The sequence below is a fragment of the Mixophyes fleayi genome, chromosome 9 (assembly GCF_038048845.1).
Source record: "Mixophyes fleayi isolate aMixFle1 chromosome 9, aMixFle1.hap1, whole genome shotgun sequence".
In the NCBI taxonomy this organism is placed as follows: Eukaryota; Metazoa; Chordata; class Amphibia; order Anura; family Limnodynastidae; genus Mixophyes; species Mixophyes fleayi.
Window position 1 is genome coordinate 61,935,079 of NC_134410.1, and position 25,818 is coordinate 61,960,896.

At 38.7% G+C, this 25,818-nt stretch overlaps 1 protein-coding gene across 1 annotated transcript in view; it reads left to right on the top strand.

Moving 5' to 3' along the window:
• Positions 1-819, top strand: part of SLC16A2 (solute carrier family 16 member 2) — a 154,004-nt gene extending 153,185 nt beyond the window's left edge. Inside the window, exon 6 of the mRNA XM_075184426.1 lies at positions 165-819. Within this exon, the coding sequence (XP_075040527.1) occupies positions 165-382 (218 nt within the window). The 3' untranslated portion in view covers positions 383-819. The remainder of the gene's footprint in view (positions 1-164) is intronic.
• Positions 820-25,818: the final 24,999 nt, after the last annotated feature.

Sequence of the window (25,818 nt, forward strand, 5' to 3'; positions counted from 1 at the left end):
TAAAGGTGATGCTGTGGTGCTATACCTGATCAAAATTGATAGATTCACTACCTGTTAGAAGATTGATGGCAAAATGCTAAAGTACGTCATATATACAAGTGCTGAGCTAAAGGAATTTCTAATGTGACATTCCAGGAGCATCAATCTCCTTTCTCATACTATAGGTCTGCTGCGGGATTATCGTGGAAGTTATGATTTGGCATTTTACCTTGCTGGCATCCCTCCTCTAGTCGGTGCACTAGTTCTCCTGTCTGTTCCCCTGATCCATGAGAGAGAGCTGAAGAAGACAGAACAGGTGGAGGCAGGGAAGGAGAAGACACAGGACAGTGTGGTGAACGGAGAACTTCTCCCTGGTAGCCCTGTGACTGATGCTCATGTGTAGATGGTTTATTGAGCCCTAACACGCACATGGCACAATCCCCAGCACATAATATGTCTGGGTTGAAACATGGTTGATGCAAATAGTGATCATTAAGATATGTTGTAGTTGCAGCACAGTTCTGATTTCCATTAAAACTTGGAAATGCCTCTGAATCAAACTGCAAATTGCTAGGGAGCCAAGTAGTTGATAATATAATATAAAAGTTTAATTAAAGATGTGAATGTTTATGCTTTGTACAAATATTGCATATTAATGCAGTAAGAATTATAAAGTGACACCATTAATTGGCCAACGGGTTTAACTGACATGAACGTTTATTAAGGTATATTTTCTATACCGGTCATTCTCTACTTAAAATGTTCCTATGTGTGAATGAGAATTGCTGCATGGGGTTTTTTTTTTAAATAAAGATTCCCGGTTTGAATGTTCCACTTTCATATACTCTGCAATTCTTTGTTTTTGGTGATGACACACTGTCACACTCTTCACTCCTTTCAGTCAGGTGCAATGTTGAAATTTGCACTTTGAGATTTTGCTAATTAGTCTTTCTTTTTCTCTTCTTTTTAGATTATTACACACATTCTCTTTAGTTTAGCACCAGACTCTACAATACAGACACTTTAAATTAAATGTATAGCTAAAACACAAGTTTGTCCCACATGAAGAAGTATTTTGTGAAATTCACATTTATAAGTAAACATTGTTGAATTTTGCATATTCAAGATGATGTTTTCTTAAAGTAATTTTTATTGGTACAGACTGATTTGTTTTCGTACTGGTTTTATGATTTACTCTTCAAATGCCTGGCAGTAGGGGGCTGCTTCTTCTGTGCACACAGAAGTCTTCTGTACTGTGAGATCTGCTGTCCGTCTGCATTTCAGTGTGATAAAACACGTGGTCCGCTATTGTGCGGCATTGTGGAAAATTTTACAGCTCTGTAAATATGAAATACTAAAACATATGTCCTTTTTCATATTGGACCGTTTATATTTTGTAGTGCTGGGGGGTCCATACACTCCTCTGGTAGAATACATACAGTTAGGGAGAAACAAGAACTTACAGGAGACATTTATGAACCATATTGCAAAGGAATAAAGTAGTCTTGCCTATAATAACCAGATATTTACCTTCTTTCTCTACACCTGGCTAGAAAAATGTCAGAATCTGATTAAACCTCTATTTCTGACATTTACAGCTACACTTTAGGAACACATTGCAACAAGTGAGCTGAGAAAATAAATAGAAACTAGGACATTATCTTTTAATCTTTTTTTGACATTATGAAAATCATCAAGGCACGTATCTGCCAATTTTGTGCGTATCGACCGCAAAATCACTCTTCACATGCCCAGAACCAGGCCATATATGCAAATAATTTCAGCAACGTTCAGTGCATCTACGTAGGCAAAGCACTCTTACTACAGCCTACTATTTTTAGGAGTGGGCAGGAAGGGAAAAGTTCGCCCATAGTCAGTGTACAGTAAGGGCTTGCCAAGCTCGAGCACACACAGCCACATCGGAATCAAGCTTTGGGCATCTCCAAGTTACTTGTTATTCTTCCATATCTCTTGCTCCAGCTACAGGGCTAGTCTGAGTACTAGTGATGACAGTCTCGTATGCATGCTATAACGCGTGTCAGTAGACATTAAGATCATCCGAATGTGTTTAATGGGGCAATTTTTTTTATTTTATTTTTCATTTTGGGGGGGGTTTCAACTGTTTTGTTATTAATGCTTGTATTATTAACTGGTAACATTGTTCAATAGTTTTTTTTTTTGTTTTGTTTTTTGTGTGCGTTCTTTTGTGAATGTATATTCCACATATTGGACATATCATCATCATCATCATCATTTATATAGCGCCAACATATTCCGTAGTGCTTTACAATTGGGGACAAACATAGTAAACTAATAAACAAACTGGGTAAAACAGACAAAGAGGGCCTTCTCGCAAGTTTACAATCTATTGGACAATGGGAGTTTGACACATGAGGTTAAGTCTACAATTGCAGTCGGCCCAGCCAGACTGCAAAGGTAAAAGTGACTCATAAGCTAAATGATCCTGTCACACAACAATGGTGATCAAGGGTCTTGTGTTATAGAGCACAGCAGACCTATATTGGAATTTATCAGTGCACTTATCTTCATATCCATTCCTTGTTGAATACGGGAGTACGCAGAGACGGCTTTTATTCATTTTTTAAGAAATCCAAGTTGCGCTGAGTTTGCGTGCCTTGATGAATCAGGCCCCGTGTGTACTTTGGACCCTTTCCAGATGGAGGTAGACCTTGGATGCATGAAAAGTGTCAGAGATTCACGGTCTAATGGTTAATAAATTACATTTACCAGCTTTTCACATCCATTATTATTTTTTTTATTTTTACCCAATCTACTTTTACTATGTATACTTTTCTGAGCAGGTGTACCTTTTTCTGACTGCTTATTTATTTTCTTTCGATAGTTCTTTCCATTATCCCAGTGTTGGATTCAGTTCTTAACATTTTGTAGTTGTTAGCAGTAAATATGGTATATAACACTATAAGGTATGTAGGCATTAAATTGCATGGACTGCCTTTAAACCAGTAAATAAACTACTTTTGTAAGTGCCAAAGCTGGGGCTTGAACCTTCTGCAAACCTGTACTTTATATACGTAGTAAGATGAAGAATATAATTTAAATATCATTCACTCATTTATATACTGTCTGTATCACTCTATTAATCTGTACCAAAATATAATTCTGTTAGGTGACAATATTGAACAGTTTATTTGGACAAATCTATCGACATTTCACTCCTAGGGGTATATTTTTTAAACTGCAGGTATATTTACTAAACTGCGGGTTTGAAAATGTGGAGATGTTGCCTACAGCAACCAATCAGATGCTAGTTATCATTTTGTAGAATGTACAAATAAATGATAACCAGGATCTGATTGGTTGCTATAGGCAACATCTCCACTTTTTCAAACCTGCAGTTTAGTAAATATACCCCCTAAAGTGTGAGAATACGTGTGTCTGTGTGTGTTTTCTTTAGTTTTATATAATATTTTCCCACTAGTTGGCTCCCATAACATGTATTGATGTGAGGAATTTTTTTTTTAAGTATTTGAATTCCTCCAGCTTTTTGCCCAGTGCTGTGGTCTAAAATTAAAAAAAAAAAAAAAAAACAACAATAAAAAAAGGGTTTTCTTATATTATAAAAGTATTTGAAAAAAACATGGCAATATACAATGGCAGGGGGGTGACATTGGCTTTGTTTCCTTAACAGTAATGTGGCTGGAGCTAAGATAACTAGGCAACAATTGGTGCATTTCTGCCCTATGGAAAAAACACATGTGGAAATCAACCTGTTAGTTCACATGATGCCTTGTGGTTAATTCTTTACTGCATAGTAAAGTTAGTGAAATTTTATATATATTTTGCCAAGCATTGTCTTAGAAGAACATTGCAATAATTTGGTCTATCAGCGAGCCTGGTATTAAACTGTTTTGCCACAAGAGGGGATCAGCACTTTTCGTGACCCTTTGGAAACAGTAGAGTTACATTTGTTTTCATTTTGAAGAAGTCAGATTTCTGAAGATGTAAATAAATTATGCTTTTTTTTGCAATATATAGAAGCTGCTCATATCTAGTAAGCAATGACAATCATAGATGGAAACCTTGCCTTAGAGGAGGTAAGATAGTTAACTACTCCGCTAAAGTTTCAACCAAGGCGTGTTACACCAACTAATTACACGACTGTGTACAAATTCATAAGTGAACACAAATGGCTTTACTGCAGGACTTATTTAAGGCTGCTGATATTTTTTATTTGACTTGTGTAAAATGTGTTCCCAGCTATGTCAATGCTCAAAATATTTTGTAGTGCATGTGTTTCATAGTAAGGACAGTCTGACTTCAGTACATTTCCGTGCTGAATTGTTCTTTGAGAAAAAAAACCTAAAAAAATTGATACCTGGTCTGCAGTATACACTGTAAAGTAGGATAATTTGGTTTGTATGTATTTATAGGTATGAATTACATGAGAGATTTTAAAAGTCTCATAAATCCATGTATTGGATATGAAAACTAGATTACCGGAGGATGTTCTAAGATGATGCAATGTACAACTGTGAAGAAAGTTAAGAGATTATACTCACTGGCAGGTGGGCCTCATATCCACTGGCCCTAACCTGCATGTGTTTGCTACTATATTTAATGCTAATACAACACATGGGGGCATATTCAATTGTCTGCGGTTTCCGTAGGGCAGGAAAAACTATTACCGGTATTATGGTAATAGTAAGCTGGATTTCAGGGAGCCGCGAGCTGAAATCCAGCGAGAAAAGTACCGTAATACTGGTATTTACACGCACTATTACCGTAATGATGGTAATAGTGCGCGGGCACGTTACTTTTGGCTGTAACGCCAACAATTGAATATGCCCCATGGAATCTGGGTTGATGGTTGACCTCATTGTTCCATTATCAGTACACCATCATTCGTTTTACTTATGTTTAGATGTGTTGCAAGAGTTTGGGATTTCAGAAAGCTTCTTGCTCCTTTCAATGCATTTAACACAAGCAAAACATATTGAGGTCAATGGAGAGACCCTCAGTGACCTCCTAAACACCAGTAATGTTAGTTCAATGTGTTTGACATGTGGTTTCACTTGCGTTTCTAAACATAAAATCAGATACCAGTGTGTAACCCAGCTTTCTAGAGCTATCCGTCTTATGTTGCCCTGGACTGCATTTAGTGGGAGGTTAACTCTGCAATAGCTGATCTTAACACAGTCAGCTATTCACTATGAGGTCCTCCATGTAATTGCTTGCTGTACTCATTTCTATTGCCGGAATAACATATAGGGCCTGAGCAGAGGCAGAACTAGCAAGCTGTGGGCCCCGATGTAGGGAAGATGGAACCATGCCCCCTAACCCTCTGCATCTGCCATGCAGCAGGCCCCATTTTCTCCATGGACCCCGGTGACCTGCATCTACCGCACCAATGGTAGTTCCACCACTGGACCTGAGTCATTAAGAAGAGCAAAAAACAAAGGAGAAAGTTTGCTCCTGGACAAACCAAGTTACAGTGCAAAGGCAAATTTTTTTATTATTTTGTACATAAGGAAAATACTGTCTGTTTTTTTTATGTAGCACACAAATACAAATAGCTTTATTTTTACACTGATATTTAAAGTTGATCTAGGACATGCCCTACCCCAACTATACATCTGTCCCCACATTTTAAATTTACTTCCCCCTCCATTGCCACATGGTTTTGCAAAGCTGCAAAGTTACTCATTTTTTTTATGCTTTGTTCTCCTTAATGACTCAGGATCCCTGTGTGCAGCAGGCAACATGTCTGCTCTGCTTAGCATCAGAAGTTAATATCATGATTGCTGACAATGCGATCCTCATGACTCATGATTACCAATGTGTTTTTTAGATCCATCCGGTGAGTACAGGGCAGTGTACCACAGACAGCTCTAGTATCACCCATAAATAACTATCATAAGTAAAAGAACATATGGGTATCGCAAAGGAATGCACCCGAACTGGCTTGGAACACATGTAACAATGCATGAGTTTAGTTTAATAAAGGCCTAGTCAAACATATGTCCAAATGGATGAAAAAGTGCAGGATGTACACTGTGAATGCACATGCAAACCATAGGCCTCATACTGGTCTATTTTATCCTCTATATTGATATCTCACTAGAAACAGCCCCCTGAACATTTCCAGTATTTAAACTTTGGTCTCAATGATCACCTAATTGGAAAACTTCTGTATAGACTTTTCTTACAGAGCACCAACATCATCATCATCAATTTATATAGTGCTACTAATTATGCAGCACCAACATTTACTTTAATGTTTATGTGCGCTACGTACAATGCACCAGTGACGGCAAGCTGTGGGCCTCTGCCCATTGTGTCACCCTATTATCTCCTCCTATGAAAGTGAGTGCCTTCCCGCTATTGTGTCTAATATAATGAATGCTGCTAGGTGGATTTTTAACCAAAATGCCCACATTTGGCCACATTAGTACAAAAGTGCCACTTATCTTTGTAGCAATCTTGTTATTTCTTAAGATTGTGTGTTTTATAATATAATAATTTTTTCACTGATGTGAAATGTTCTCTAATTTCGACACCATGCCTTAAATATATCTCTGTTATGCACCAGTTATGTGCGTTTACTGCACACTTTAATGCCTTTGCATTTCAGTTCGTATGAATCCCCACCCTTCTTATTCTTGTTTTTTTTTAGATTCTAAACTCTTTTGTTTATATGTTAAGCTTTGGTATTTGTACTACCAGTCATTAAACTTTCCCAAATCGATTTCTGAAATTCCCCGCCAACTTCAGTACTTAAACCAAAATGGCTTCTTTGAAACATTAAGAGCCAGTAAGACTTTGCAATTTAATTTTTCTGTTTTCAGATTGTCCAAATGCACACCAGGAAGTAGAAGACATATTATAAATTTAGTTTAAGCCTAAAAGGTTCACTATTTTATAAAAAAAAAAAAAATGTTGGATGTATTGTAATTATTTAGAAAACTGGACTTAGTTGAAACATATTCCGGCTCATACTGATTTTACAGATATAACCTGCTTTTTTATTTTGCTTAACTTTTAGATATTTGTAAAATATTTTATATATGCACTGTAAAATACAATGAAGAATAATTTACTGAAACTGAGCAGTAATATTTATGACAAAGAACAATACAATAAAATTGTGTTAACTTTAGATACTATTGTTTGTCACTTATATGTACTAGATGTTAATGAGCAGTTTGATTCATTTAGCATCCAAAAGATGGCCACGATCTAATGTATCCATCCTAACATTTCTGCTACATTCTACAGTATAACACTTTATATGCTACAGAAAATGTTTGAATTATAAAAAAATGCTTAGCACATATTGCCTGGAAGCATTAGTCATGGGATATATTTTAGCTGCATAGACTATAATTTGCTATATATATATATATATATATATATATATATATATTATCCATATGCTTTAGGTGATCTTTACTCAAGTGTACAAATAATTATGATTCTTCAACTTGATAGAAATAAAATGGATGTTTACCCAGTTCGGTTGATCTTTTTAAAGTATTAAATTGCTATTTTAATAAGGAAACAGTCAGACATTTTTCAACTATACTTTAGGAGGCTTATTAATAAAGTTGTGTTTAAAAGCGATTATATGTTTTAATCCATAGTAACCAATCAGATGCCAGCTTGCATGACTACAGTAGACTGCTCAAAGCTGCTCTCTGATTGGCTGCTATGGGTTACAATACATTGGTTGTTTTTTTCTTGCACCATTAGAAACTGTTTTTGTCCTCCAGTTGAAGGCCATGGATAGTTTTGTAACTGAACTTTCAGTAATCTTGATGTCCACAGTCTGCGAAGAGAAATACCTGGTCAAATTTGCACCTTTTAATATTTCACTGCCATTTTAGTATGGTTATCGGTGATAATTACTTTGTAATATAAAATAGTGCATCACTGGATCTCCTGGGATATAGATTAAAATGGGGGCATCAAAGAAGGTCCTAGCAAGAAATGACCTTGAGGAGTTAACTTCAACCCCCATGGTAATGGTCAATCCAATTGTGTATTTTTTTTAAAATTAACAAAACAGTATTACCTACTGGTGTTTTTACCTATTGTGTGTGTAAAAATGTGTATTTCCAGCATAAACCACTTGTATCTGGTGGTGGGTTTCACATCTGATGTGTTTCTGGAGCAGCACTAACGGTGAAGATCAGGAAACGGTGTTGCTGTATTGCACACATTCACAAAAAAAAGCCAGAGTTCAACTGCATTACTTTCAGACTTCCTAAAATAGACTGCTGAATGACTTCATTATACGTCTCTAGAAACACATTTCCTGCTGCCAAATATATCATGTTTTTGATGTTTTTAATGATTAAATGTGTAATTTAACAGGAGGCAACACTGTATATAATAATAGTTACAATAATCTTGATAGAAGTGCTTTAATCTCTATCTGCTGACTGTTCAGTAATGCATTTTGAAAAGTGACCAAACATCCACTGTTTTAAATAATAAAAAGTAACTTTCTGCATTTGAAATTTAAATATTGGTCTGTGTGTTTTTGTATGTAAAATATAAACATATTTTATTATGGTTTCTTTGGCATGCCAGATACATTTTATCCTGGCATACATTTCCATAGAACGTACATTTTTCCAGGGTTGTTTCCCACACACATATATGCTGGGGAAATGGGTATAAATTCATGAATACTAGCATGTGCTTTAGTAATGTATTTTAATATGTTTCCATGAGTTGCAGTTTTGCCAAAACTTTTAATTGTACTGATAGCGTGTAATAATGTATGAGCATTAGGTCATTTTAGAACACATGGCTGGGAAGGGCACCATTGACTATTTGTCCTACTTTTATTGCGCTTTTCATGCGTTTTTTTATTTTTTACGAGTTCTTTATTTTGAATGGTCATGCAAAAATACAACAGAACAATGCAACTGTGGCAAGAACAAAAACAACAAAAAAAAAAAGACACAAATGATGCAGTGAAATCATCACAGCATGCTCAAGTCATGTATGTAAACAGACATTATTAGGAGATCAAAGATGAGACACAGGAGGTACTAGCAAATTATCAATTATTAGAAGTTACAATCAACAATGGTAAAAGAGACAACAGAAATAAAGTCCATTGTGGAGGAGGAAGACCGGGGTAAAAGTAGTGAGAGAGAGGAGGGTGCAGGAACTAGGATAATGTGGATAACTGGAGAAGAAGCAGTACAGAGATAGACCAAGGCTGATGAAGGTTTGGTAAGTTCGGAGAGACACCGTTAACTACACATTGGGGTATCATGGAAGGGTGGGGGACAGGGATGGGAATGAGGACCAGACTTGGTTGAAAGTATGACCCCTGTCATAGAGGTAATCGGTTATCTCCTTCATGGCTGCAACATGCCAGATCTGCTTCCTAAGTGCAGAGAGAGATGGAGAGGAATTATTTTTACAATTCAGGGCTACGAGGGTTTTGGCTGCTGCCAGTATGTGCGCGGTCAGTTTTCTGGAAAATTTGTAAAGATCTTGGGGAGGGCAACACAGCAAAACTATCCAGGGATCTTCTAGTGCATTTTTTAATGTGTGAAAAGCATAAAAATGCAGATACGTGTTAACCAACCCTTGAAATGAAAGGAAACTGAATAAAAAAACTTAAAGTGGAAACTACAGTGTTTTGCCTTTCATTAAACGTCCGAAAAGATCCAGCTAATCGGATAAAGATTCAAAAGTTGCTTCCTGTATGTGCACATGTAATTGTGCATTAAAGGTTCTGTAGCTCATAGTAACCAGTCTAACTATTTTTCTAGTACAGGGAATAAAAGCTTATGTTTGAAAACAAAAATGCTTTTAAACCAATGCAACCAGAGTTACCTGTTTTCACCAGTTTAAATAAACACACACACACACACACACACTTTAATCATCAAATAAACTTACATATCATACAGCTATAGTTGCCAACAGTGTAGATAGATACAAGAAACACTTTGCTATTATTTTTATTGTAGTTGATTTATAAGGGTGCCATAGTTTTTTTTTTCTATGCCGGGCAGTGAAGGAAACAGTACACACATAAAACAGGGACATATAAAATAAATGCAGACATGAAAACAAAGAGTATGGAGGGCCGTGCTCACAAGAGCGCTTACTAGCCAATATGATAGCATGCAAGACAACACCTGAAAATACCTATCATTTAATACAGCCTTGCACCAAAAATGTAACCATTCATAAACACTATATACTCTATACAGTATATCATTTTATACAGAAGATGCGAGCAATGCAGCAGAAATGTTTAAAACTAATTTCCAAACGTTAGAAAACTGTTGGAGGAAAACTGCTTCCTCTTTAAACATATCATTATCATCTGTATATGGCTCCACACAGGGCCGGATTAACCATAAGGCTAACTGGGCTACAGCCCAGGGGCCTATGGCATCCAGGGGGCCCTTGAAAGTGCTCAGCAGCAGTATTGATCGGTCGGGGGCGGGGGCGCCCCCGGCGCGATCAGTGCTGCTGAGCACTTTCACTGCGGTCCTTCCCCGGCGAGCTGTATTCTCCTTACTGAGGAGATCTCGTGAGTCTCACTCTCACGAGATCTCAGTAAAGAGCGTACAGCGTGCCGGAGAAGGAGGTAAGTGCCGGGGGGGGGGGCAGCTCGGATCACGGGGGGGCCCTCACGGGGAATGGAGGCCCCCTTAGCCCAGGGGCCTCCATTCCCTTAATCCGGCCCTGGCTCCACAAAGGGTCCACAGCGCCGTACATAGAGCATGGACAAAACAGAAACGGCATGCAGGGCAGTACACAAAAACAAAGTGAAAATAAAACCAACTCAGCTGAGAGCAGATGCTTAGGGCAAAGAGGTATAAGGGAATTCTAGAACACTTAGAAGCTAGGAAAGGGAAGGAGAAAATGTCAACGCTAAGATTTAGTTTAAGATCCGACATTCTTAGTAAGCATTCAGCTGTTCCATGAAAGCAATCCCAACTAAATCAAAAAGCGTTTCTATAAACCAAACAATTCATAGAAACATTGAATTTGATGGTAGATGGGAACCGCTTGACCCATTAGGGGAGGGCTGGCAATTTTTAGCCCGGGGGCAAGATTCGACTCAGCAGCCTATTGGGAAAAAACTGCATGTGGCCCAGTGACGCAGCCCAGCATGCCCTTGTGGCCCATCTAGTCTGCCCATTCTTTTAACCTATTGTAACCTAAAATTCTATTTAATCCTTAGTTCTTTGTAAAGATATCCTTATGTCTATCCCAAGTATGTTTAAATTGCTCTACTGTATTAGCCTCTACCAGTCTATTCCACTTATCCACTACCTTTTCTGTGAAGCAATGTTTCCTCTGAACCTACTTCCCTCCAGTCTCAGTGCATGTCCTAGTGCTCTGATACTTCTCTTCCTGAAGAATGTTTCCCTTCACAAAATGTAACTTTAGAAAATCCAAGACTACCTGGCATGTGAATTCTTTAAATATTGCTAACTATGATTTAATATGACAAGAAAATCACAATGCTTATTGAATAAAAATAGTAACTAGAAAACAATTTGACATCTAGAAATATAAATGCAAAACAATTTATAAAAAACCTGTACGCACATAATTTCAAACAATATGTGGCCAACGGAAAGGCTAGAAGAACTAGTATCAGCCTGATCCTTTAGTAAATGATCATTTTAAATATATCCCTCTATGACATAGGAGCAGATTAGCCCTCAGACTGATTAATCAGACTCAGGTGGGTCTATGACCTTCCGTGTACCAGAACATTTCTATTCATTGTCCCAATATAGCATGATATGGATTTTTTAATAATCCAAATACGAAGTCTATTCAGAATATTCTCAATTTATTATGTATGCGCAATACAGACCATTCAATTCAAATAGAACAACAGTAATTTCACATTACTTTTGCAAGCATTTTATCCCCTAAAACCACAAAATTAATAGACAAAGCATCACATAAGGTCTTAGACCAATAATATCACTCCACATATCAGGGTCTTTCAACCTCTCCCATCACCCCCCCAGATATAGGCAGACATCCAAGTAGACCTGAGCATATCATAACTGACATTAACTTACTGTACCTCAGCTTCCCTGTTCCCTGATATTATCAGCGAAGGGCACATTTCGTTTTAAATACGTTACGCTATGCAATATACTCTAGACAAGTCTCCCCACACCTTAAGCAACATTGTCTGAAAAACAGAAAACCTTAATTTGTCAATATATATGCACTGTAGCTTGTTTAACTCCTACACATCCTATTATTTATAACCAGCTTTAATCCAACTTCCATATTGTGTCAATTGATTATCCATATCATAAGCATCATTCTCTTCTCTCTTTATTTCTAATAATATGTAAATGGTATGAATACTTTGGCTAGGACTATTTGATTCAATAGATATCAAACATAAGTTATGTTGGTGGCAATTGCATGTATCCTATTTTTTAGCCTTCGAGCAAGGTGATCCGAATATGGATCTACAAAAACAGTCTTCCTAAACCTGTATGGATATCATTATTCCTTTGATCATTTTTTTCCCATATGGAATATAGACTAAACTTTGATTGGACCCAAAGTCACAAAACACAGCCGTTTCTATTACACTTTTGCCTGTTCTGAGGGGTTATGAACAATGCTCTTCCAATATGACCACACAAGAAGTAGGCATTTGGGGACTTAAATACAGTAAACCCTTGTGGGCTGATCAGCTAGTATCCTGGTTAGACTACAATGATGACAACACCTCTCTAAAAAGGATGCAAGATACACACCTGCTGCTGCATGGTTACAGGTGAAAAAGTACTAACAAAATAGACCTCTATTTAATAGAACAATATCTAATACTTTTGGTTTAGCTTTTACAATTCCATGGTTTGAGAATTAACATAGCTTTCTTATAACATTCAAATTATTTACATTTACCTGCTAAATACATTAACCCAAACAATACATTTAAAACTGTTAGCGGACTTCTTTAGTTGTAATAGATTTTTCACATGTTCCAACACACAAAAGAGGGAAATAAAATGAATTAGGTGGCCAGCCAAATGAAGTAGACAGACAGGAGATACCCTTAAAGCAGAAGATTTGTAAGTCAATGGGGACACATACATCTAACTAAGGTTACAAATTATTTAACACGTTACAAACATATTTTAAAACATGGTGATTCAGAGGTTCGCAACTTGAGGGTTAGAACCCTCTTGGATTCCAGAATCTGTTTGAGTCCTCAATGCAATACATTCTATTATAAACTACCACTCTTAGACTCCCAGTACAATGACACACTGACACTTCAAGCCCCAGGAAAAATTGCATAATTATACTTGGTGTCAAAAATCTAAAAGGATAAGTGGGAATAGGTTCTTATAACTCTTATCTCATTTGGTGCCCAAAAGAACAAATGTGTTGGATTTTAGATCACAGGGCTGGGTTTGTACAATTTGGGAGCAGTTTGAGAGGGAGGTGGTGGCCTGCAAACATTTTTGGGATGGTATATGTCCCAGTTTCAATATTGAGAATGTTAGTAGTGTAAATATTTATTTCCTTCTGAATTTTTATTCATTTCCATGTATGTTATGATGGCTTCTATTTATTTTGTTCATTGCTCCTTCATTGTTTACTTTTTTTTGCCAGTGGCAACTATTTCATACTTCAGGGATACTACACCCACTGCAGCATTATTTACTGATAGCATTGGGTTTCCATTTGCAGGAAGGAAAGATACTCCACATGTGGAGTTGAAAACCAGCAAATCCTGTAAATGAAACTTCATTGGGCATGGACTGTGTATGGCATTCCATGGAGTTTCAAATACTTGCCTCATGCAGCAAACAAAACTATTACCACAGACATTCAGTGACATAATGGTATACGCATGGCTGGTGCATGACAAAATTTCAGCAGCGTCAATATTACATATTAATTTCGAAATCCAACATTTTTTCTTTTTAGTAATAGGTATAGGAATCAAATCTCATAAAAAGTACCACTTCTCGAGAAGTGTAGGTTATTTGTGGGCAAGAACAATTAATGAAATGAATAAAGGAAAAACTTCTCAATCGCTTCAAACCACAGAAAACTGCAGCCCTACTGAAAACCTATGAAGTGTCACCACAATTCAATGTACCAAACACATACTTGCCAACTCTCCCTGAATGTCAAGGAGACTCCCTGAAATAGGGGTGATCTCCCTGAAGAGTTTTGCATTCTTCGTGATCCTGAAGCAGTATAAGATGTGGTTGGTCTCGCCATCTGTGGCATGATGACACAGTTCAGAAATTGACCAAGATTTAATCAAAGACTGACAGGTAAGACAACATGACTTCAGTAATGGAGACAGAAATGTAAAAGACACTTCAGTCTCTAGAGATTCATTAGCTGCATATCTTTAACGCATAGTTGCTTACTCTCCCAGGATGTCCACGAGACTCACGCATTTCTAGGAGACCTCCCGGGTTCCTGGTAGAGCAGGGCAACCTCCCGGTTCTCGCCTCCGCAATAGATAAGTGGCGGGGACAGGGCTTAATGATGCAAATATTGTGTCATCTTAGCCCTGCCCCCTGCTGTAATTGTTAAAAATTGTGACAATCGCTTAAGGAGCAAAGGGCCAAAATGATGCGATTTGTCAAGCCCCGCCCCCACACCCACACCTCCCCCGGGATCTCCCTGAAGCAAATGAGGAAAAGTTGGCAAGTATGACCAAACATAAATAAAAAAAATTACATGTGGTACACAGCAGATATTTGTACCTGTGTATATCTCAAATCAAATATCGCAAAAAGAAATTCCAAATTTTAATGTCACAATTTCTCTATATCAAAAAGTCCAAACATGCAATTGTCCAATACACATAACACACATGGATTTGTGCAATGATGAAAACTTCTTTCTATGGAGAGGATAGTTAGATCCCCCTTTATAGTTGCACTCACTAAACACTTATAAAACTTGCCAATGTATTTACAGACACAAAAGGAATTCTTCAAGTTTCTTCCCTTCATTTCTCGAATGACTGGGAAATTCTTACTTGTATTTTTGCATGAAATAAAAGGAAAATGACAGAACCAGAAATATCTGGCATATTAATAACCGTTTATTAGGTGAAATAGAATTAATAATACAACTTACAAATTTTAAAAACTTTTTTAAAACAAGTGTCCCCTCTCTGTGATGTTTGCAAATTTTTGCACCAGAATCTCTATTGAGGTTTTGCGTTTCAATAACACTTGCAAATGCATGTCCCAGAATTCTTATGTGTCTTTCAGTAAACAAGAACTCTATCCTGTAGAATTCCTGCCAGCACCTCCAGATTATTACATATGCATTTCAACCCTCATTGTTTTTTTTTTTCAAGATTATGGGGACTATGGACTGGATAGCTTTATATCATACTTGCCAACTCTCCCGGAATGTCCTTGAGAGTCCTGAAAACCGGGTCCGAACTCCCAAGAGAGCAGGCAATTCTCCCACATCTTGCCCACTTCCTAGTCAAGTGGGCAGGATGGCAGCTCTAATGACACCTTGCTCTGCGAATCGCGTCATTTTGGCCGATTCCATAGCAGGGGCAGTGCAAAAGTCAGAGCCGTAACTAGGGTGGTGCGGGCGGTGCCGTCGCCCCGGGCGCAAGCCCAAGGGGGCGCAGCAGCCGCCCGCTACCAACCCCTCCCCGCCGGCATAGTAAAAAAAAACGTTTGCGGCAGTGTTAAAAGAAAAAGAAAAAAAAAAGGTCACCTGACCTCCTGGCGGCTCCCAGCAGTCTCCTCGCGCCTGCTGAATGTCGGGCGTGACGTCATCATGCCCGACGTCATTTTCAGTGAGGAGCATTGCTGGGGCAGATAGGAGCAGCGGCAGCGCAACACAGAAGAGAAAAGAACAGAAGAGATAAAGGCGATGGAAAGGTAAGGAAAGTTTGATTTACAAGCACTGCACAAAGAAATGTTATTCTTTATTTTAGATGGTGAGCAGCAAGCACTGGCAGATATAATACTGGGGAAGAGATTAGCCAAAGGGCAGGCTGCTGTGAGACTAATCAGGAGCTATGTGAGTGTGGATATCTAGTTCTCAATCACCTCTCTCCCATTGTAGATGAAGAGAGATGAGGATAAGCGGGTTCTAACTCCGGGCATCAAAATGATCTGATAGTGACTGAAGTATCCTGTGGTTCTAATATTCCACACACAGAAAGCAAAAGAAGTTAGAACAAATACATGAGAAAATGGCATTTACGCCAAAACACCACATTATGAGATTCCACATTTTGCTACTAATATATAGGAGCATAATCTCAGACATCCACCTCATCTTCAATTAATAACAACTTTTAATTCAATTTCATTTGCATCTAAGGGACAGAAATATAATTATTTAATTGTGCAGTTGGTCAATATTAAAAAAATTACAAATTACAACCTGCCAATCTCCCAGATCTCTAACCTATTCATAGCAGAAACTACCCTTTGCCTTAACCATGTCAGGTCATCCTTCTGCCTAGGCTAAAACCGTTCTTCAGGGTTCAATTTTCTGCCTCAAAAAATAAAAATGTTTAGTCTTAAATTTACCTTTGAATTGGAGTGGCCATAAAAAAATCTGAACTGTACCTGTGTAGTTGGACAGGAACAACTTTACAACATTGGGGCTTACAGTCTAAATTTTGCTGTTCTTATTTGAGTATTAAGTGCATAAAATATTACAATACCTATTGCTATATAGTTTTTGCATACATATAACAATTCTTTCAGTATAGTGCTAGCCACACCCCCACATTAGGTTGCCCACACCCACTTGTCAAATGCCACTCCCACTTAGATGGGGGGCGCCGGTGCCCTGTCTCGCCCAGGGCACTAAAATGTCTAGTTACGGCACTGGCCAAAGTACCTCGCACCCTCCCACCACGCCCCCTATCTGGGATCTCCCGGAGCTCAATCATTTAAAGTCGGCAAGTATACTTTATATTGTGTGGGAGGTAAACTGATTACATCTCCAGTGCTGACAGGTATGTATACGAGTTAAAATGTAGAAATATGGGCATAATCAAAAAATATGGGCTGGGTAATGGGCTACCTGCATTTTTTTCCCCTGTAAAATGTTGCTAGTAGGCTGCTGAACCGAATCTCACCCCCCAGGCTAAAATTTGCCAGCCAGCCACTGCAGGAGATAATAGTAGTGAACAGATAGTAAGGGGAGTGAGTGACAGTTATAGTGATAGACAGTGAGAGAGAACATATTTTATGGAAGGAGAGATAAACAATGGGTAAGAAAGCGAGATAAAGGATCAAATACAAGCAGAGGTCAGATAGCAGATTATAATATAGAGTGAGTGAGAGGATAAAGCAGGATATAAAGAGACAGAGATTGACAGGATTTCTGAGGGGAAGAGCAGCAATCAAAGAGAGGTGGAGGGGATAAGGAAAGATATAAGGGGACAGACTGATCGGACAGAGGAATATAATTAGAGAATTCACAGTCAAACGAGGGATATTTCTGAGGTAAACACTGGGATTAGAGGGAACAAATATAGATTCCAGAGAGTACTAAACATTGCAAGAGAACTGGACATTTTAGGCCTCAAAACCAGACTCTGGGCCAGACACTATAATACTATATTAATGATCATACTGATAATAATTATTCATTTATTTTAAAATATTATTTTTTGGTGTGTTATGTTGTGATCTTGTATTGCACATACACTTGTGCGTACACTGCAGTCTGTTCTGTCTGACTACATAAGGCACGCACTGTTTAAGCAGCGCATACTTACACCCAAATTAAAATCAAAATGCATCTTGAAATCTGCTTCGATTTGAATATGATCGGAATTACGCTCAAGTTTGGTGGTTGGAGCCAATCTATGGCCTCATTTGAGCTGTATTGTAGGTGGGGGAACAGTGACTAGGCAGCCATAATAGGCAGGTATATACACTGTCAGTGGTGGTATACAGTCTTTGGAGTCCCTGGATAAACTTTTCCACATCCTCTGCTGCCTCTGCAATGCTGACCAAAGTAGTAGCAACAGACCTCTGTGCTGGTCCAGTTGCACTTGGGGCACTAGTATTTGCTGTTCCTGATGCCCACAAAGAAGAGTTATCATTTTTCCTGTTACTCCTGCTATTTATGCCACTGTCTAACACAATTCCAGCAGACAAGTATTAAGGGTTACTGGGAGATGTAGTGCTGCTCATGCAAGGATACAGAAGAGGATCCCAGTGGTCCCGCTGCAGCTCCGCCCCAATTTTTCTACATTCATTGCAAAACTTGTGTATGAACTTACCGGGCCTGATTCAAATTGGGTAACTTTGAACCCCGGCAAAGCCATGTTATGGAGAGGGAGATAAATTGAAAATGTGATGACAAATTTATAATTGGGAAAGAGCATGTCCTAGATCAACTTTAAATTTCAGTGTACAAATAAGCTATCAATTATTTGTGTGCTATATGAAAAACAGACAGTATATATTTTATGTGCAAAATAAAAAACTAATTTGCACCCCTTGCATTGTAACACGGTTTAGTCCAGGAGCATACACATTTTGTTGCCTTTTCCTTAATGAATCAGGCGCACCATGCTTCCCTCTGGCAGCCTCTTTACTGATCTGCAGGTCCCTGTGAATGTGCTGGCAAGACAAGGCAGAATCAGACATTGTCTCGCTCTCCGAACCTATGCATAAAAATCCTGTTGCAAGAATATATAAAATGTATACTTTATGTTGAGTCTGACATATTTCAAGTTATGTCAACCTCAAAACATAGTATTTATGCTTCAGGTATACATATTTGATATACTTATGCCCCCCCAATAGTGTAGGGGTGACGATTGACTGTGTTAATAGTAAATGATAAAGTTGCATTACCTTAATTGTACACAAAATAATAAAATTAAGTATCATATACACAAGAAAGAATATTGTGAAGACCGTGTTATTAATAATTATGAACATTGCAACTGTAATGAAATACAAACACCCCCACATCCACTGTTTACTGTTTAAAAATCAATGGGAATCTAACTTTACTGTGGTAGTAACATGGAGATGAGAAGTAATAGTATTGATGTGTGAATTTATGTGTGAATTAAACTTGCCTAATGGTTGAAACATGTAACAAAAATTTAATTTTTTATTAGTTATTAAATGGAGTTTATGCCTGCACACATCACACGAGAAACACGGATGCAGGGGATATTACTGATTTGCAGGCAATGTTTGATGCTGTCAGTAGTTGGTGTTTGTTTTTTCCCTGCCCCGATCTCCTCTGCATCCTCTCTGTTTTAACTGCTATTCCTGCCCTAGCCTAACTGCCATTGGCTCAGAGAGGTTTATGCTGGCTGGAGGGCAGTGATACGGTTATATGTGTCGAATGAAATAAAGATTCTCTGATGTGATCAATGTGGTTCCAGAGCACAAGAATCTTATTTGTAAAATTTATTAAGGGGCAAAGTATTACATGCATACGCCGGCGTGGCCGGCACCAGCAACAAGCTTCTATCAGAAAACTCTGGTTTCCTAAGCCAGAGGTGAACAATTTATACACTGTAGAATCATAAAAAGCACTGACATCACAAAGATACACAGTTATAGTATTAAGGTCCACATTCATAGGTCGATGGGTTATGACCTCCCATTGGTTTAATCCTCGGGCCATTGTTTCTTGAGGTGGTGGTCATCTTTCCATGTGGTGCCAGCTGTCCTTCCTCAGGCTCCTGCCTCTAGACCTGTATAAACTAGTTTTTTTATGACATCTCTGGAGTTGCTAGTTGCTGTATGAAAGTAATATTAGTTATAATCAGCGTTCACAATGTGCGAACGTTTCATAAACACTACCGGAAACATTCTCCTGCAATTGTGAGCAGAATGATGTAATTTACTTGTTGGAAACATTAATTAGCTTCTTCACCACATTATCATCATCAACATTTATTTATATAGCGCCAGCAAATTCCGTAGTGCTTTACAATTGGGACATTGTATTTTATATTAACTAAAATAAATAGATTAAACTTATTTGTATGTGATTATTTGCTAAAATAATTGTTCGATTGCATACTAATTGCATCGCAACTGATATTAGTGTACAGAAATTGCTGATTACCACTTTCATTCAATTATTAAACTTTAACTGGGGCATCAATACTGGGGAGAGGTACATAAGTCGCAGATCTCTTCTATACCATTTCTAAAGTGGCGGATTTACTTTCACTTGTCCCTAATGGAGTACTTGTCATTCAGTCACAATAGTGGGCCATACTAAAATTTTGCAGAAAGGCTCAAGATCACTCTTCACAATGCACAGGGTGTCCATGATGACATGAGGTAGAAGCCGAAAGCGATGTATCATGACAGTGTCTGACATCCCAGAGAGGCTGACACTTGCCTGAAGACACACTTCCTTGGCCAGCGATGGTGTACCTGCTGCTGGTTTTGGAGGGGACGACGCCTGTCATCCTCCCAATTCACTGCTTCAGCAATGATTGATTATATGTGAGAAAGATGGAGGAAAAAAAGTAGAACATTGCTTTATAATGTCAAAGGGTCCCCTTTGACATTATACATTATTGACCAATTATACTTACAGCTAACATAGCTTTATTCACATTTACTGTATAATTCTTTTTTTACGTCTGAACTTGAATCGTCCGCATCTGCTTAGGAACACGTTTATAGTACTTTGGCTAAGTTCAACTGCCCTTCACTCACCCGTTCCACCCTTCAAGTTCTATGCTGTTGTAAGTATCATTTTTATTAGAACATAAATTGCATGCAATTGCGTTCTTTGGCATAAGGTATTTCTGTCAGCATGCGCATAGCAATTTTTACGCAAGATATGGCAGGCAACGAGATTTACATTCATTAATTAATCAGGCCCTATATGTACTGTATATGTACTGTATAGTTAAATATGATCACTGTCCTGCTATTGGCCTTTTTACACACATGGTGATGTTATTACACCCTACTCTGCAGTTTTCTGGCTGTATCACAGAGGCACAAGCCAGAGTGCTGTACTGTAGCTGCCGGGCACAGCCTATACCTGTATATTATTGTACTGTAGATTAGTTTTACATTCTTGAACTGATGCTGTGCTCATGGAGCACAGAATACCCCACCCCATCCAAGAAAAGAGGAAAAAAAATCCTGCCCCAGGCATTGAAACATGAGAACAGGCAATTTGTTAAAAATAGAGACATTATAAAATTTTACTAAACTGTATGTCCATAAAACTAATAAATAGGAGACATTTATTGAGTTTACTGATTTACTTTACAAAGGCAAATCTTTTCATAGTCACAAATTATGCTATTACCCAGGGGTTTACATCTTGTATGAAGGCATGGGAGATATAGACTGGGAAATTGACACAATAACATGGAAAGGGGTTATTCAAAATAATTATATTAAATGTTAAATCTATTAAATAATTATATAGTTATTTATGATTAAAACCACAGTAGGAGCACTTTTATGATGATGGTGGAACTCCAAAGTGTTTTAATATCACTTTAACTTTACAGTAATGGAAAATGATTGCTTAAATATATAAGCTTCAACTTGAATAAAAAGCAGGGGACTTGTATGAGGTGCTCCTCATATACAGGTGTGTTCATATATATATATATATATATATATATACATATATATATATATATATATATATATAAAATCATACTTACCTACTTTCTCGCAGCTCTTTCCCGGGAGAGGGGCATGACTGGAGGGCGGGAGGGGGAGGGGCGCGGCAAAACGCGTCATTTTGGGGCCAAAATTACGCTGGGGAGTTGGCAAGTATGGTATATATATATATATATATATATATATATATATATATATATATAATATCAAGTTCAATTTTTCATTTTAAAGATAAAGAGTATTGGGATTCAGAGGAAGGCATGGCTGTTTGCAATATGAGTACTTCCTGGATCCACACATTATTGCATATCATAAATAACATCCTGTATTTTTTGCTTTTCTAGATATTTCTGCTTTGCTAGATATTTTCCTTATGGCTCTTTTATCTAGTGTCTGCCAAAATCAGTTTTTGTGGGAGTAAATTCCATAGTTTTATTGTTCTTAATATAAGCAAACACATTTCACAGCAGTAAATTAGGGTCCTCATTTATAGTCAGGACTAAAGTCTGCTAGAGGGTGTAATTTTGCACCTTGGCAAAACCATATAAAGCTGCAGAGATGGGGGCAAATTTAAAATATGTGAATAGATGAAAATTGTCAGGGAGTGTTTCCTAGCTTAACTCTAATTTGCAGTGTAAAACTAAATCTGCACAGTGTTTGTGTGCTACATGCAGAAAAAGACAGCATTTGCCCTGCATGCAGAGCTAATGCATTTGAATCTCTTACTTCACAGAATGGTTTGTCCAGGTTTGGAAGATTGAAAGACTTAATAAATTTAGACTAGAAATCTCCCTATTATTTTTCATTGGCTGTGAAACACTTGGTTCAGTGATGCATATCTGGTGCAAGTGCTGGGTTCTGGAGGAAAGGGGAAAAACTAAGCAATGAGTCACTTGGCCTATGTTCTTATCATTTTAGATCCATTATCAGCAAGAAACAAGTGTCTTCCACAATTTCATCATTCAGGTAAGTCTCCAGCATCATTTTTATAAAAATGATTATATCACACACCGGACTCGCTGATCATTTGGTCGGGTGCACTTACCTGGATCTTCCCCTGCCCAGTCTCCTGTTGCAGCCTCTTGCGGCCGGGATATTTGATTTGGGTCTGCACATGTGCAGATCCATCTTTTATCTCTTCCCATTCCTTTCCATTGATCAGTGCCCTCTAATGAGCAGATCATATATTACACCTGGCTGCTCTCTTTGGACGTGACTTTCACTGGCTCCTGTTTCCATGACTTGCAGAACATCGCACCTTGTCATCCAGTCTCCTGCTGCCCATACCTGGACCCTGGTGTATACCTACTGCAGCTTATCTCACCTTCTGTTCCAGTCTCCAGCTCCCAAACTACTTGGACCCTAGTGTATACCTTCTGCAGATTATATGTCTGCCTGATCCAGTCTCTTGCTTGTTGCTACCCGGACCTCCGTGTATAGTTGCTGCAGATCTTCCATCCTGCACTTTGCACAGGGCCTTGATGGATGCCTACTTGGAGGGCTGCAGCCTACAGGGCCGCTAATCCCAAACTCCCTTGCGGGGGTCACTGGTGAAAACCTTCTGTCCTGTTAGACTCCGCACCTCCCTGTAGGTGCCGCTGAACCTAGCAGGCTCTAAGGATCCCACAGATACTGCTGACAGTGACAGGTGAAATCAAAATTATATAACATCGTAAAGAAAAAGTAGTACCTTACTATATAAAGTTCTCTACCAATATTTGTCTATCTAGGAGCCATAAATCTCATGGAGGCTTGCATACTAAGAATATCAAACTGGGAGATTGTGGCTTGACCACCCTTCTGACAACATGATTTTTACTGCATCTCCATCAAGTCTGAAAGCTTACTCAGTGACAGTAGGGATCCCCCAAATCCCCTTACATATTGATCCCTAAATATTGTGTCCCTAAAGCATCTCACTTACTTCTAGAAGCCACTACTATTCTGAAGTTGAATTTCGGTATGCTATCTGGAGCCTGGAGACCAGTGGCTCATGCTGAAGCATACCATCCTGAGTCCCAAGAGACTGCTGCTCCTTTTTTTCCCCACCTGGCTGTGATATTGTGGGTTGGGACAGAGTTCTGGAGAAACAACCCACCCCCACCCCTCAAGCGCTGCCTTTATGGTCAGGAACCTGTTGCCTTATTACTAACAAGTTGGTGCCATTGCTCACTTTGCCTCCTTCCATCACCGCTGGGAACCTGAAAGAGGGCATAGGATCTAGGAGCACTTCATCAGCTTCAACTTGCAGATACTCAGAACTCCCAACCGCACACCATAACTAAGGCGTGCACCAATACCCTATCAAAGGTAGAATGTGGCTTGTAAAGCTCTTTGTCTTGCATCCTGAGATTAAACACCTTATAGAGCCTACAGAGCATACATTAAGAGTCTTTTGACAGCTACACAATACAGGCCTATCCCCAACCAGAGGCCGGTGGCAGCCAGTGTGGCCTGATCACCCAATCATAATAGGGCATATAGTAGCAGACACATCTCTGGTTGGGACCCAAGCATTCTGGTCCTACAGACCCATGGCACTTTTCAAAACCCCACCGCTAACACCTTTGTTGAAACCTTTATTTCTCACCTCTTTGTATCCTAACTGGTGCACAGAGGTCTGGAAAATAGCATTACCAACCTACAGACTTGCAGAAAATTAGGGGCCTAATAATGCCTCAAACAAAGTCATATTTCACTGCTGTATAAAAGACTCAAAATTAGGCCCCCAAAATGCTCCTGCTTGCAGATTTACACAGGAATCACATTTTTTACATGTGTCACACCTCCAAAAACTATATTATGGCCTTTTCAACAACCTAATACACTTAAAGAACCCCAACCTGATTTCTGGCCTAAATATTGGCGCAGTACATAAAAGTCCAAGTGACACTACCCATGGATATAAAGTATACCTGTCTCTCCTATAAGGACACACAATGAGAATTACACCATAAGTACAATCTGTGATATTTTGGTCTTATACAGAGGCTCAGCCCATAATAGTCTGCAAAACTACTCTCCTTGAAACACAGGAAGCCAAAAGTATCCAGTCTCTCAACACAGAGTAATTGTACTATCTACCTCCTCTCTTAATCTCCATCTCTTACCCACAAGTTGTCACACACCAGGCTATCAGGTTCTGTCACTTACCTTACCTTTCCAAGCTGTCCCTGTAGCCCTCAGTCTCTGCTGGTTTCAGATCTCTCTGCAAGATGCTGCCCAGTCTGTTTCCACTCCAGAGATCCCTCCAGAATCAGGGAATGGGCGCTGCCATCTTGGATTTGGTCACATTTTCCGCCCAGCCAATCATTGGATAGCAGCCTTCACTTCAGGTTTCCCTCCAAAACCAGTTCCTGGGAACTGCCATCTTGGATATGTCACCTGATCCATCTCAGCAACTCAGCGTGCTGTTTCTGCCCAGCTGACCACAGTCTGCAATACTTTCTGTTGTTCCAGTTCAGACAGTGCAGTTTGCATCAGGCTCCAGTCCGATTCCAGCATTCCAGTTCCAGCATTACCAGTGCCATTCCAGTTCCATTCCGATTCCAGCTCCATTCTGGTTCCATTTCGGTTCCAGCATTACCAGTTCCATTCTGGTTCCAGCATTCCAGTTCCATTCCGATTCCATCATCCAGCATTCTGGTTCCAGCATTTCGGTTCCATTCCGGTTCCATTCCAGGTTCAGCAATTCAGTTCCTGTTTGGTCAACAATTTAAAGAAGCTAGGACATCACCCAGGTAAACGATATGGAGGAACCAAAAGAACAAATTATTTTTGCAGCATCAGAGGTAAAGCATGAAGATACCACAAAAATTCACAATGTGTCATGGACAATGCTAGCTTTGGCGAGCTTGCTGGGAGGTAGAATCGCAAGGTAGGATATTTGAATCCAGACTTCACAAGATCAATAGGGGTCAGGATATTGTCAACAGGGGATACAGGTTATAGAGGATATAGTTCTGTCTAGTATCCAGGAAGAACGTGTATGTGAAACCACAAACCCCAACATCCTAAGGACATGTAAAGGCATTGCATGACTTTTGTGGAGAGGCAAGTAATCACTTTGGTTCCTACAACATAAAAAGAACCGGCCTTTACTCCAAAATATTTTTTGTTAGAGAAACATTCGGGAGATTTTTGAACAGTTTTAGATTTAAGAGGACTAAATCACTTTGTAGAATCAAAACATTTCTGCATTAAGTCAATCAATTCAATT